At 36.4% G+C, this 16,108-nt stretch overlaps 1 protein-coding gene across 1 annotated transcript; it reads right to left on the bottom strand.

Moving 5' to 3' along the window:
- Positions 1–484: 484 nt before the first annotated feature.
- Positions 485–14,636, bottom strand: LOC117715760 (killer cell lectin-like receptor 5). Its single transcript, XM_076939854.1, has 8 exons — positions 14,537–14,636; positions 12,698–12,864; positions 11,203–11,292; positions 9,905–10,129; positions 7,717–7,859; positions 4,679–4,782; positions 846–995; positions 485–760 (listed from the first exon to the last, which is right to left on the bottom strand). The coding sequence occupies exons 2-8, from the start codon at positions 12,807–12,809 to the stop codon at positions 754–756; spliced, it is 831 nt and encodes a 276-aa protein (XP_076795969.1). The 5' UTR covers positions 12,810–12,864; positions 14,537–14,636; the 3' UTR covers positions 485–753.
- Positions 14,637–16,108: the final 1,472 nt, after the last annotated feature.

Here is a 16,108-nt window from a genome sequence, read left to right on the forward strand (position 1 = left end):
GTGCATGGATTCTAGATTAGAATAAGTAACTATATCAATACTAACTGTTCTGAAATTGGTCATTTGGGTACAGTTGTATAATATAAAGTATTATCCCTGGAAAATATTGAGGAACACACATGTTTTAATTTTGTTTGGTTTGTTTGGATCTATGACACAGGCTCTCTCTATATTCATTTTTCAGCAATCATGTCCTAATTGCCTCCTAATTGCCAAGATCACGAGTGTAAGCCACTGCAACTCACCAACTACAATTATTACCACAATCATAGAGAGATTAACGTGGGTGGTTAGGACAACTGATGCCTTAAATAAAAATTATTCAGCAGTTTCTTGAACTATGCTTGCAATTGTTCACCGAACTTGAAATTATATTTTATGACCAAAAGAAATGTAAGTAACAATGAGAAAAACTTCTACATAAAACAAAAAGCAAAACAAAACAAAATGTAATCAACAAACAAATGAGAAAACAAAATACAACTACATTCTATCTCTTAATTGTGCTTTCAATTAAGAGAATTTATTTAATCATAGTAAATACATGGGCTGTTTACTAAGGTTCTTTATTTAGTTCTGTAAGAGTTTCATAAAGTAGAATGAACAGAATCCTGGAGGCTTTGGGGCAAAGTGTGGCCATGCACCAGAGATGTGTCCTGACTCCACCAAGAATGATAAAGAATGCTCTGTCACATCAGATTTCAGAGTACATTCCCAACCTCTTCCAGCTCTTCTCTCTGTTTACACAGCAGACTAAGTCCTGTGAACAAAACACTTGTTTGTAATCAATCATAAATTATTACAAGAAGCAAATGAGGATTAGCACATTTCATTTTTACCTTTACCTGTTGTTGGAGAGCCAGTTAGGGAACTCATCCAGTCTCTTCTCACAAATACACGGGTACTGGTTTGTGCACATAGTATTTTCTTGTCTTGTTTTAGATAAGAACACACATTCTCCTTCCTTTACATTGTATTTCACTATGTTCAAGGAACTGAAAAACAAAAACAACAGCTGGAAACTGTTTAATTTTGAACATTTACTGAAATGAGTCATGATTTTAAAATTCTGTTTGGCAAAGTATACACCACCAAAATATTTTCTCTAAGCTCATAAAAAGAAATGGTCTATTGACCACACAAAAAGTCTCTATCTTATTTCAAACTCACAGTTTTTTTGGTCAGCAGGTAAAATTGATTTTCAATATTTCCAAAGAATTGTTTTAGCTAAATCTGCTTTCACATTTATATTTTGACAATAAAATGCTAGTATAATAATGAAACAGATGTCACACAGAACTAGGTCTTATATGTTCATGTTTTAAAGAGAAGGGGGAGGTTTGAAATTCATTCACACATGAGAGCTTGTAACTAATGTTTTGGACTATTTTCTTTTCTTCCTGCCCTCCTCAGAGCTAATGAAGCTGTGACTTCATGGAAACATTGTAATCTACTGAATTTTCTGTATGTGATAGAACTTTGATTTCTGCAGGATGTTATATTTGAGGCCACAACTACCTTTGTGTTAAAAAAAATGCAGCTACAAAAAATATTTTAGAATACAGAGCAAATTACAACTTAAACAGAAGGACTGTGAGTTCTGGGCTAGCCTTGGCCATAAACCAAAACAAGTAGTCACAAAGTTATCATTTATTAATTAATCATTTAGGTCTTCTTGTATAAACCAACATAAATCAGATTTCTACTCAGACTGAGGTGTCAGTAGGAGTTGGAAAAAACCTCAGATGGACAGGGAATCACTGTAGCTAGTTTTTCCCCTAATAAAGTAAGCTTACTGAAGAATGCATTCAAAATAGTTTTTTAATGTTAAATCCAGTCAGGTCTAGTGGGAAATAATTGCAGTTCCAGTATTTGGGAGATGAAGAAAGGAGGATTTAAGGTTCAAGGCAAACCTTCGATGCATAGGGAGTTTGAGACTTGTTGGGGGTTAATGTGTCTCTTTGTCAAAGGAGAGAAAGAGAATGAAATCCACCCAAATTACATGGGACTGAGAATTCAAATCTGTGTACCAGGAAGAAAAATGGCTTTTGCCATGTTAAGACAGATTTCAAATGAATATTTCTTCTCTTTCCAGCTCATTACCCTATTTGAGAGCTGTGGTTAAAACATTTGGTCACTACCTATTCAAAAATCATCACAGGACATCAAAAAAGATGATAAAATGTTACACTTTTACCTTTTCTTCATTACTCACACCTAATCAGGGAATTTATATACTCTCTTTGTACAGACACAGGAGTGGGCTTTACTGTTGAGAACTGTTCAAATGTTGAGAACCACTCTGCCCCATGCTTGGGGGCCAAAATGTTGTGGACCACACTATCAGTGTTGGAACCCTTACTGTCAAAAGCCTTGGGGCTAAACTGTTAGAGCCTGCAATGCTCCAAGCTGCTCCATTCTACGGGTCAGGGTTCAGCAAGAGAGAGAGTGAGGAGAGACCTGAAGAATGGAGACCAGACAGAGTGTGATTCAATCCCGTTTATTCTTCAGTCTCTCTTCTTCTCTCCAAGTCCCTCATTCCTAGTACCAAGTCTCAGGTCCTGGGCTTAGGCACCAAGTCTCAAGTCCTAATAGTAGTTCTAAGTTCTCTCCCAAGTGTCTGTCTCGAGTCTCAAGTCTCAAGTACTCTTCCAAATACAAGTGTCTAATTCCTAGTTCTGTTTCCAAGTCTTGAGTGTCTAATAGTTTCTTCTGTCTTTCTCTCACCTTTTTTATGTCTCACTTCTAAGCTACACCTTTAAGTCATGCCTTTAAGTCTTATCTCTAAATCACACCTTTAAGTCTCATACACCCAAGGGAAAATCCTGGGTATCTAAAACAAGATGTTATCAGAGTGTGCTCAGCTGTTGTAGGCTATTGTGAACAAGTCTCTTGTCAGGGTATATGGCTCAAGAGGGCTGCAAGGATGATAGCCACCTTCTGTCGGCTCCCCACGCTTTACTACAGTCATCATTATCAATATCTGATATCAATATCAATAACTGAAAAATGCATTGCCTCTGTTTTATATAGTGATTTCATTACTGATAAATCACTATAGAACAACAAAAAAGTAATGGGCAATTATTTAAACTTGAAGCTTATATTGATTTAGGCCAAGGTTTTAAAACAAGGTTTATTAATCAAAATATACAGAATATGTACTTAATCACAACTGTATTAATAAAAACTGTTATTTTTCTCTAAACTCATAAAAAAAAATTCTTGGGCCAGTAACATGGCTCACCCAACCTGAAAACCTGAGATCAGACTTCAGATCCACAAAGTAGGAGAGAACCAACTCCCTAATTATCCTCTAGCTACATACGCCTGCTGAAAAATGCTCATGCACATGCGTGTACATAACACAAAAATAAATGAAAAATAAAATTGTTCTTTTAATCACAACTCAACTCCTTATATATACTGTACTGTTAATGTTTCATGGTCAAGTTAACTGAATTTTCCATATTTCTAAGGGATAATTTTATGTTAAAATTGATTTCCTTTGATACTCTTTGGAAACTTAATAGATGAAAAGAAGAAATGCACTACATAGCTCACAAAATAAGGCCATATATTGTTACTGGTAATATTTAAAATGGTGTTTTCTTGAGCTGACTATCTAAGCCATGCTCTGTGGCCTGAAGCCAAACACTCCACAGCTGGAAGTGGCCAAAGGCCAGTGACACACCACAGCTAGAAATGGCCAGCCAGAAACACCAGCCCTGGCACCCACAAGACTCCATCATAGGAGATGATTCTGCCAATCTCCCATGCTGTCTCCACAAGGCTTGGCTGAGCTCAAACTGTCCCACCATCATGCGGTACCCTGGCATCCTGTAGAAATGAAACTCTAACACTTAAAGATTATCTAAAGGCTTTATATGTTTGATAATGCTCAATAAACATGATGTACACACAATTAAAGATGTTACCCAATACCTAACCTAGATATTATGACTACCTTAGACAGCTAGAGACACAAGCACATCCTCTGCCATCTTCACCTCTCTCCTCTGGTCCTCTCTCTCCTAGCTCCTCCTCTTTCTTCTCTTCCTCTTACAAAGACATGAGTTAGTGGGGCACATGTTAAAGCTTTAGTAAGACTAGGGGATGATATATTCATATATTATTTTATGTATATGAAATAGTCAAGAAAAATTTATTATGAATAAATAAAAACAGTGAACAGTTTTCTACCAGACTATGAACAAACAAAATACTTGTGATTTATACAACAAAACACCTTGAAGGAGATGGTAGGCATACATATGTATATGTATGTAAATATATTCTTATATTTGTAAATAACCAACATTATATAAGCTAACAACAATACAAAATGTCACATGAATTCTGAGAGACTCTCACTCATTTTATCTGTCATGATCATTCAGTCACTTAACACTATCACAAGTTGTTGACTTCCTAGTGCTCTCCACATCTTAGAAGACACAATCCTGGGATGTATGCAGTATTAAGCCACTTTTGGTCAGTTGTTCGACCATACATCTTCCCTCTGTAACACTCGCTCAGACACTGCCTGATGTACTTGTCCTTACAAGTGAGCTCCATAGAAAATGGGGAAAGCCATGTGAAATGAGAGGAAAACTTTTGCACACAATCCTCCCTATTCCCACACCAGTGTAGAGTCAGAAAGGTTCTGGAAACTCACAGTTTAGATGAACCACTGTCAATCCATGACCATTCCTCTTTTTCCTTATCATATGACAATCCAATCCAGTAACTGTCAGGAGTAACCTGGGGCCGAAGGAACTTCTGTAAAGGAAACAAAAGACCTTATAATGAAATTTCTGTCTGCTTGATGAGAGAACAAGAAGGAACAGTTGCAGCATTCCTCTGTTGTTATCTGTTGTCATGTCCTACCACCAGTCAGTCCCACTATGTTCATTTTCTAAAGGACTTCCTATTAGTTGAACATTTAAATCAAAACTATGTCAGTTCAATAAGTTATTTAAAATAAATTTCAGGTGTCCTGAAATGTTTGGAAGTATGACGTGATGTGTGACTGTGTGTCTTAGAACAAGTCTCACTATGTAAACAAAGCTGTCTTTGACCTCACAATCTTCCTACTTATGGCAGAAATGTTTTAGAGTTTGCATTTTTTGACTAATGTATTAATTTCTCCTATTGCATCTTCTATGCCTGAGCTAAATAGAAAATTCTCAATATAGGAATCTTGAATGGCCAAGAAGCACATAACTGAATGTTTAATGTCTTTAGCTATCAGCGAAATGCAAATCAGAACAACTCTGAGATCCCACCTTACATCAATAAAAATGGCTGAGATTAAAAACTCAAGTTATACCACATGTTGGCAAGGATGTGGGGCAAGGGGAACACTCCTCTATTGGTAGTGAAAGTTGAAACTTGTACAACCACTTTGGAAATTAAGGTTTCTCAGAACACTGGCAATAGTTCTACCTAAAGAACCAGCTATACCACTCTTGGGAATATACCCAAAAGTTGCTCTGCCATCCTACATAGACACTTGCTCAACTATATTCACATCAGTTTTATTCATAATATCTAGAAACTGGAAACTTCTTAGATGTCCCTCAACTGAATGGGTAAGAAGCGTGGTACATCTACACAATGGAATACTATTCACCTATCAAAAAAAACAAGACATCATGAATTTTGCAGGCAAATTTGTGGAACTTGAGAATATTATCCTGAGTGAGGTATCCAAGATCCAAAAGAACATTCATGGTATGTATTCACTAATAAGCGGACATTAGCCATAAAGTAGAGGATGCCCCTGCTACACTCCATAGACTTAAGGAGAGTAGACAAGAAGAAGGACATAAGCATGGATGCTTAAGTCCCACTTGGAAGGGAGAATGGAATGGTCATGGAAGGCAGAAGAAGAGAGGAAACTCAGTGGGAATGGGATCAGGAGGTGAGTGGGGTTTCAGATTCAGGTATGGGGAATGGTGGGGGGATGGCTTGATGGTCATGCAAAAAATGGATATCTGTAACTGATGGGAGGTTGGTAAGGAACATCTGCTGGAAGATGTGGAGACTAGTGATAGGGGAGGCACACAACAATCAATAGGGATGCTCTTGGCTGTGCCACTATGTTGCCTGGAGAGACTGTCTCCCTTGGCAAAGAAAGAACCCCAAGGAGTAATAGCAACAGCAGAAAATCCACAAAACTTTTGACCCAAAACTCATCCTGTCTATAAGAAATGCAGGGATTGAGACTGGAGGAAAGACTGAGGGAGCAGCCAACCAATAACCAGTTCAAATTGAGACCCATCCCATCGAAAAATATCAATCCCTAACCCTATTAATGATACTCAGTTATGCTTGCAGACAGGAATATAGCATGGCTGTCCTCTGTGAGGCTTCACCTAGCAGCTGACTCATACATACACAGACACCCACAGCCAAACAATGGATGAAGCTTGGGGACTCTCATGGAAGAATGGGAGGGCAGATTGTGGGCCCTGAAAGGAATAAGAACTCCACAGGAAGACCCAGAAAATCAACTAACCAGGACACATGGATCTCTGAAAGACAGAGACACCAAACAAAGAACATATACAGGGCTGGATTTTGGCTTCCCAGCATATATACATCTTAGTCTTCATGTGATATTTGAACAGCTGGAGCAGGCAAAAGCTGTTGCCTGTATATGACTTGTGTTCTAGCTGAGCTGCCTTGTCTGGCCTCAGTGGAAGAGAATGCACCTAGCCTCATGGAGTCTTGATGTGCCAGGAGATGGGGACACCTGAGGAGATGTCTATCAGAGGAGATGGTGGGGGATGTGGATGGATTATAGGAGAGGGTGAGCTGGAGAGGAGCAGGATGTAAAACAAATAATTAAAATACTACTACTGCTGCTGCTGCTTGTGCTGCTACTGAAAATCATAAAAAATGTCGTTTAAATTGGTTATAGTTACTGTATCAAATGGAAAATTACACTATTATTTGACATTAAACATCCTTTTATATAGTTATTTAAACATGTATTAAATTGATGTATAAATATCATAACATATTATAAATAAAGTTTTCAAGGTAATCCTGTAATCATTTCTCTAGATAAATATAGTCATCAACTTTTAAGACATTTTATTTTTAATAATTAAAACTGGAAATGTCAGGATGCCAGAAACTTTGTTTTCATTAAATAATCATTTTAAAGATGAATATCTTTTCACAGAACCTAAGAATACTATGAAGTAAATAGTATGGATAGTTTCAGTGAAAATCACCATGAGGCTCATGGTTCAAACCATTTAATTCCACATTTCTCATATCCTCTCATTTTGCAGACAGGCCTACAGCTCAATTACTTTCCCTGTTGTCATCTGATTACTCACCTCAGGTAGCCTCACTTCTGCATTCCAAAAAGCAAACCCTAGACAGTGGGAGTTTATTTGATATTCTATGGAAATAAATAACTGGCAGCCACAGGATGTGCTGTACCAAAGGGTTAAACTTCATCAGGGAAAGACATGCTTTCTCAGGGACTCTCCTGTAGAATCCTGATAGAGGGAGGACACTGAAAGATACCAGTCTCTTTGTAGTAATGAGTCTCCTCTTAGAAGACCTGTGTCCCACAGTTCCTTCACATTGCAGTTAAAACATGTAAAAATGAAAACATACCTAGATTTGCTATCTAATTTATTCAGGGTTAGAGACAGAGTCTAAGAGAATAAAGGGGAAATTTGTCCACAGTACCAGTTCATCCTCATCATCTATTGTCAGAAGAGATAAGCTGAAATGCTGGCAGGAATCTTTACATTCAGTCCATGATTTTTTGTCCATTATGAAACGATAACATTTTATACCATAGCAGAACCAGTGTGATTCAACACATTTGCCTACGACAAAGAAGGTAAATCATTAAATTTACTATTTACTGGAATTCTATTATCAGAACATGATATAAATTAAGGTTGTGTTGAGAGAAAAGGGGGGGGGGGTAAGATCACACAGGTCTCAGAAAATGAGATTTTATAATGCCCAGAGATCCCTAAAAACACCAATGACACCCATGAGCTATGCAACATTTTTAATAACAGTAGAGAATTAGAAACATTTCCTGTGTGAATCATGGATGAATCAATAAAGAAAATGTAGCAAATACACACAAAAGAATACTATTTGACTTTTAAAGGAAAATGAATCAGCTGGGCATTATGACTTATGCCTATAACCTAAGCACTCCAAAGAGAAAGACAGGAAGATAACTACAAGTTTTGAGTTATCCTAGGGTAAGTGATGACTTCTAGGCCAGCCTTGGCTACACTTTGAGTTTCAAGTCACCCTGGGCTACACAAGGATATCATATCTAACATGAAACTCTAAAAATAGATGCTGATCTATTTGACAACATGGATGAATTGAGAATGGTGTGCAAAGTGAAATATACGAGGCCTAAGACCATACTTTATGATTGCATTCAGATTAGGTTTCTAGACTCTGCCCAGTTCTATGAAGGAGACACTTGTGAAATACCAGGGGCTGGAGAGCAGGAAATGAGCACTTGCTACTCAGAGGCAGTTAAACTGATGACAGAATTCTAGATCTGCTGTAACACATTGTGCCCACACTGGTTCACAATCTACTGTGCACTTTGTGTTGTGCCATGGTCTGTGTTACATGCTGTTACGTGCCATAAGAGAAATAAGAGACATACAATAGAGAGGTTTTGATGTCAATAGTCTGATCTCCTAAGTATGCCAATGCCTTCATTGGTGTGCCCACATGCCAAAATGTTTCAAGTTGAATACATTAACATTTGTACAGTTTATGGTGCAAGATCACCTGAATATGTATATTGTGTTTAGTGAGGGGCTGGGAATGACCATGCTCTATTAACAACCTTTTTTTCCAACCTTCATTTTTCTGTGAAAGATTATCATTGTTTAGCTCATGCTGGCCTGGATTTTGTTTGGATGTCCATATTGTCCTGATAGTTATCATCCTCTTCTCTCCACCTCATAATCATAGGGAATCCATCATTATGCTACCCTTCACAAGAAATTAAGTTATCTTTAAAGTAATGACACAAAACATTTTTCATGGGTACAAAATACTTCAAAGATATTTTTGGATATTTTTTATTCCCGCACAAATTTGATATTGTAGCATTTTTAAAAATATTAGTCCTTACATAATGAGAATCATCATATCCTACTATCACAGCACAGTGAAATTATGTAAAAGAGCTTTTCATAAACTTTAAATCTCCCCAAAATAAATATTCAATGTTGATAGATAAAGTGTGTCAGTTAAAGATGACTACTCACAATAAATGGTAAGACAGGTTGCTTGTGACACTTGATATTTTCAGCTATCCAGACTTATACCTGTGTCACAGACAGAGTAGCAATGTGTGCACACCATGGAGAACCTCCTTTGTCTTATCCAGGGAGGATCTCTTTATTACAAACAGGCCAACTCTCTCAGAACAAGTCAGACAGGAAAAAAACACGCACCCAAACTACACTCATACATCACTGTTTTTATAAGTGCATCCATGTAAATGTTCTAAGTATTTTAGCAAAAATAGTAGAAAATACACTCTTACTAAGAACTCTCATGTTCTGTCAAAAACAAAGTTGGAGAGTCAGATTTTCCTGTAGACCAAAACAAAATTCTCAGAAACACTGATTTGTAATTCCATGTCCAGGGAGCAGTAGGAGTGAGTGCCAAACAGAAACTGCCTTCTAGAAACTCTGAGATTCTCCTAACCCAAACAGGGGTTTCTGAATTTCCAGGTTTCAACATGAAATAAGAAACCCCTAATGATTAACCCAGAGATCACCAGCATCTTAAGCTGGTGTTTGGACTTCAAAGCTTCCATAAAGAAACAGTAGATGATGATGCAATTCTGCATTCATGGTCCTCCCATGCTCCTTACCTGTGTGCTGAGAGGAATGTAAAATATTCTTATTCTTGGTTTTATTGTACCATCTGTTTTGCTCTCTATTGAGGGATTCCAGAAGATCATTTCCTGAACTACACTCTATAGACTTATTTCTCAACAGTTCTTCCTTTATGTCAATGTCACTTGCCATGGTGCTGCAGTTACAGCGGTGAATTAAAGTTTCTTGCATCTCATGTTTTTCATGACAATACTGAAAAACTAAATTAGACACAGATATAATACCAAAATGCTTATAAAAAATATATATTGAACTTTAAGAGTACAGAAAAGACTTCACATTGACAGCCAACATATATCATTATTTTCATTGGTAATTAACATTTATAAATTAGTACTTTAATTAACTCACTATAGAAACAGATACATCAAGTTTCTCTTTGGGTACATTGACTGTAAACCATATAATGCCACTGAATAAAATTGTGATGAAAGTAACTTACAGATGCTTCATTTTTTACAGCACAAATCTATATATAAATACTAAGTTAAATATTCAGCCAATACTTAATACACCATGAAAATTTAAACTGAAAATAAAACTTTAAGAAATGGGACAATCTGCCGGGCGGTGGTGGTGCATGCCTTTAATCCCAGCACTTGGGAGGCAGAGACAGGCGGATTTCTGAGTTCAAGGCCAGCCTGGTCTACAGAGTGAGTTCCAGGACAGCCAGGACTACACAGAGAAACCCTGTCTCGAAAAACCAAAAAAACAAAACAAAACAAAACAAAACAAAAAGAAATGGGACAATCATTATTGGAGCATATGGAATACAAAATATTCACATACATAGCTATGTTTTAGCACAACTTGTATGTGATTTTCTCTCTAAATATGAAAGAATTCAACAAAGTTTAGCCTTTAATGTCTCTGTTTAAATATAGTTTTGTTACTTAACCGTGACCCCAGTATACATTAAAGAAAAAGGAAAAGAATGTCATAAGTTCTTTGAACAGCTGTTTCTTACAAAATTTTACATAAGTTTAACAATCACCTGAACTCAGAAGGTAAACTATACCACCAAGTCCTCAAACAGAACATGAATGACCAAGAATAAGAAAGAGCAGAGCAGCTCCCAACTGCCCCAAGGCTAACAGACTAGGCATGAAGAGAACAGAACGCTGCAGTATGTCAGGAAAATTATTAAAGTCCAGAGATTCTGACTCACCCCATGATTATAGGCAGAGTAATGGACAGAGTGTATATCTGCACAGTTCTTGTCTAAAGCTATTCTTACAAAGAAGGTTAAGTAAGATGTATTTCAGTTACTCACTGTTTGCCACCAACACCACAACAGTTACCAGCAGAATGCAACAGAGGAGTTCAAGAGCTACCACAATGAGCTGCCAGGGGACTGAACTCCCTTAAATCAACAAAAAAGCAAGAAAATCATCACCATGATAAAAGCACATCTCAATGCTAATTATAATTTAGTATAGCACAAAAACAAGGGGAAATTATGCTCAAGTCAATGAAGAAACAGACTGATAATGTGCTCACAAAATTGTATTTTCCTACATAAAATACAGCCACTAGTGAAATTCTACATGTGTGAAGTTTCACAAATTTTTGAACTAACTTCTGCTTTAGCTTTATATTGTAACTCTTCCTGACTCAGACCAGAAGTATCTGGATGATAGGCATGTGCCCTCACCCAGTTCTACATTCTAGAGAAGGCATTAGAGGCACAGATACAATCCAAGTACAAGACACCACACTGGAGCATGTAGTCCACCAAGACAGATAACTGAGGATGGAGAGGAAGGAAAAAGGGATGGATGTTGCTGAAAACTGTTAGGGAACCACAGGTGCTCTGCACCTGATGTGTATACATCCCCATCCTTGAAAGGGCCCATAAGTCAACTCTCTCCCTTTCCCTGTAAGTTTGATCTTGCCCTAAATAAGATTAAACATTTTGGCTTATGTAAGGCATTTAGAATCTGAAACTCCATGCTTCTGATTATCACTTCATCAAAGAAGAAAACTATCTCAGCTTGGAGCAGAACTGTGACAGTATATATAGAGCAACTATAAAAAATAAAAAGTGATGTTTCTGCTTTTTCATTAATAAACGAAATAACTCTTTGAGATTTTCAGGAATTCACACTAGGTTTAGTCATTCCCACAAGTACTAGTCCTCTTATCCCCTCTTCATTCATCTGCACTTTTATTTCATGTTGGAGACACCCTCTTATGGACAACAATTGTTGCCTGTTGCATGAGATGTGGGGACTATTTGTGACAATTAAAACACTTTCCTTGAGAATGAACATATTGTTCCTAATGCACAAGCTTCATTTCCTTGGAATTTCATTTCTCTAGAAATTTGGTCCCTTTTCAGACTCTAGTATTTTAGTTTTAAAGTTTTCAGAAGTTTTCTTGACTAAACTAAATAAAAAACAAAACCAAAAACCTCCAAATAATTTCTCACTTCTTGATTTTCAAGAATTTTTTTCTTATAGATTCCCAATTTTCTACTATTTTCATTGGATTTATCTTGTAACTAACAACTAAACAGAAATAGCATTATAATTCTTTCATTTTCTAATTTTAAAACTTGATTGCTTTATTTTTTAAACATAGCTTTGAACAATTTTGTATGTGATTACTCTCTGACAAAAACTCTTTTTCCCTCCTACTCTGTGCATAACCAAGCACAGATAAAAAGGAATATTATAGATTTCAATAGATACCAGTAAGATATTTTTAAATTGTTAAACATTTAAAATGCATAAAAACATGTCATTTTGGATACTTAAAACACTTACCTCGGCGGCCAGCTTCTCTGGGCCCTTGAGTATCCCTAGGCCTCACTTGGTTCTCCAACACTGAAGACTTATGAAATCTCACACTTGTGTAGGTGACCTCCTGCTCACTCATCTTGGGAGTGATGTATGAAGTATCTTTTCAGTTAAAATGGCGCCTTGAGTGATTTCTAAATAGAAAAAAAAAAGTTGAAATGTTCACTATAGGAAAGTGCCTAGATCTGATAATACAGAAGGTTGAGGAAGGGTGGGGTCTGACTAAATCATTTAATGATCCAAACACCCTCACATGGACTGATGCCCATTTCCATTACAGGTGAGAACACTTTGCACTTTGATGTTAAATTTGTTATATTTCTAATGGTCCCAGCAATTATTGTTAAGAAATATTGAAAGAATCAAAAATTTATTAATAAGTCATTATAAAATTGACACAGCCCCTTTGTTCAAAATACATAGCACTCAAAAGGTTACATAAAACTGGGAGCCCTGAAAATCATTGACAAACTTTTAAACAAACTATCCAAATAACAAAGAGTCAACGCTTTAGGAATGAATAAAAAGGTTGCTTTAAAATTATCTATACATTTTGATAAACACATGAATATTAACTGTTCTTTCAGTCTTTTTATTTATACATGTCTTTCAGAGTTTCCCAGACACTATCTTCAAAAAAATATTTGAAAGTTGATACTGCAGGTGATCCATGTCACATAAACATCTCCTGGGTTGAAGCCACATTCGGCTGAGATGTACAATCCCTACCAGGCAATAGTCTACATATTCCTCTCTACGCTTGAACCTGGTAAATGGATTCAACCAGAAAAGCTCCTACTGATTAGGATAAACCAGACCCAGAATGAAAATACTGAATATTCTCTCTCATCTGAGGCTCCTGGCCCAAAGTCTTCAGAAATGGTCTGTAACCTTTAATAACAACAGTAACAAGAAAAGTAGAAAGAAGAGATTGCTGGATGAGGTGTGGGAGCAACAGAGAGGCATAGAGTATACAATATGAAGTGTTAATTTCAAATCATTCCATATACACAACCACATCATATATCATATACTTGTACATGGTGTTGCAAGAGGAGGTTTTATTAAAATAAATTTAGTCACGATGCAGCATACATGAGCTAATGCCCATGAAGGATACAATCTGATAATAGATAACAATGTATTAGTAAATAGTAAGTACCTTAATAATTGAGATGTAAGCCAGATGAAAATAAAGACAAGCTGCACATATTACACCATTCTTCTCTTGTTTTTAATTTATGAAGTTTTCCAAAGTGATTTAACTTTTCCTTTATTTCTTGCCAGAAAATAATCCTGTCATTAAACAATTCTGTTTCAAAATTGTTATTTAGTATTATTGTTTAGGGTGTATTTGGCTGAACTGAGGTGCATGTGTCCAGAAGACAACTTTACAAAATGAGTTCTCTCACTCCACCATGATGTGAGTTCCAGGGATCAAACTTAGGTACTAGATCAGGTTTGTGTACCAAGCACCTTTACAAATTGATCCATCTTATCTGGCTCCTATTGTGACATTTGTCAGATGGATAATATGTAAATATTTGATGCAGTTAAAGAATAATGAACACCATAATACCCTTTACCTTAATTTCTCAGCATTCATAGAACACAATTCACAGCATACTGTGAAAGAAAATAACCAGGACAGAATGACAGGTTTCACATGCTGCCAGACTAAACCTAATCGATCTAACACAACCAACCGGGCTTCTCCATTAATCCAGCTTTCATGTCACACCATGTGAAATTCTCTAGAAACTTTTTGATCATTTGATAGAAAAACATAAAAGCAGCTATTGTTACCTGTGTCACTACCCTGAAGTGATTCTGTTGGAGGGAACTGCTCTCCCAATTGGAGGAAAAGTTGGCTTTTTCTGACCTGTATCCCCTAAGAGTCTCCAAGATGAAAGGCAGAACTAACTTTCCTCTGAGTGATTCTCAACCTCATGATTTTCTGCCCCTCCTTCTGACCAAATCAAAGAGAGGAAATTGGTTAATGAAAGCTGAGTCTGAGAGCAAAGAAAAGAAGCAACATTTTGTGCCAGTTGCTGTAAAAGTAATGTCCATAATTAACATTTGAAGACAGAGAAAATGAACACTTCTGCAGAAAGAGCAAAACCTTAGCAAAACCACAAGGATAAAGAGAAACTGAGGCCCCTAGTTTTTAAACACGCTGTTGGAAATTTTTTGTTACTGTATTTAAAGTTGCTTCTTGATTTTGAATCATGTTACTTGCAGTAAATATGTATTAGAAATGCCTTTAAAGCACTCACATTTCCACTGGTATATTCTTCCTTTACACTCTTCTAGATTTTAATTATAGATAATATTTACTGTGAACACTGATGTCATTCCACATGGAGTAGTTTAACTGCCGATATGTTCATGGTGCTGGGGAATCAAATGAAAGAAAATAAGCATGCTCAGTGTATACATTTCCCCTGAGTTATGATTTGGTCTGATGTTTGTTTTTTTTTTTTTTTTTTTTTGTTTGTTTGTTATTGTTGTTTTAGGTAGTTGTTGTATCTTACTATACAGCACATGCTGACCTCACACTCAGAGACCTCTGTGCTTACTCTTTTTACTCTTAAAATTACAGCTGTACACCACTACACAAATTTATACCATGTTTCTGATATTTTCTAATAAATAATAAGCAGTTCATTATTTTATAAATATTAATTTCAAGATTTTAAAGCCATAGGTAATTACTAATCACTTATATATTGCATAAATTAAATATATAATCCTCTGCTACTGAACATTCTATTTGTTTTATAGAATTTTATCATTGCTACTTTAAGAGTTACATGGGATGTACTTTAGACCATACTAAAAAAGTCATTTTATGCATGAAGTCTTGGGATTCAAGGAGATATACATTTAATGAACTCTAATATTGATCAGCACCTGGCATCTAATTAATTTACAATCTATCAGTTGTCATGAACATATTTACAATTGATGTTTTAGAGATGAGATGAGGTGATTTTTCCTTCTATGAGTTTTGCCCATAGGTTTGTCATGAGAGTTCCTGGAAAGAAGCTGTTTCAGCAAGGACTGTTTTAAACTACAGTGAAACAGGCTCGTTGTAATATTTTTGGTCTATCTTTTAGCCTCCTGAAGCTTCTCTAAGACAGAAAACAGGCTAGATTTTCTGTGTGATCATCTCTAAGAGTGCGGGTGTTTGGAAGGTCAGAACAAGGAGAGTACATGAGCTAAAGTGAGAAACAGACACATCTACAGCCCTGAGCCATTGCTGCTCTAGCAAACCCACCTTCTTCCCTCAAATCTGGGATGATTATTTCTAACTGCCCTTGAAAAGATTAAGGGTGATTAGACTTTTATACACTCTTATCTCTACTGTGAGACTAT

Source organism: Arvicanthis niloticus, chromosome 9, assembly GCF_011762505.2.
Source record: "Arvicanthis niloticus isolate mArvNil1 chromosome 9, mArvNil1.pat.X, whole genome shotgun sequence".
Taxonomy (NCBI): Eukaryota; Metazoa; Chordata; class Mammalia; order Rodentia; family Muridae; genus Arvicanthis; species Arvicanthis niloticus.

What these genes read in the sequence shown, in the direction of transcription:
- LOC117715760 (XM_076939854.1), bottom strand. Translation starts at nt 12,809, where the DNA reads ATGAGTGAGCAGGAGGTCACCTACACAAGTGTGAGATTTCATAAGTCT. An exon ending in CAGAGAAGCTGGCCGCCGAG is followed by an intron (nt 11,293 to 12,697) that starts GTAAGTGTTTTA and finishes TGTTGATTTAAG; the next exon opens with GGAGTTCAGTCCCCTGGCAG. An exon ending in ACATTCCTCTCAGCACACAG is followed by an intron (nt 7,860 to 9,904) that starts GTAAGGAGCATG and finishes TCTTTGTCGTAG; the next exon opens with GCAAATGTGTTGAATCACAC.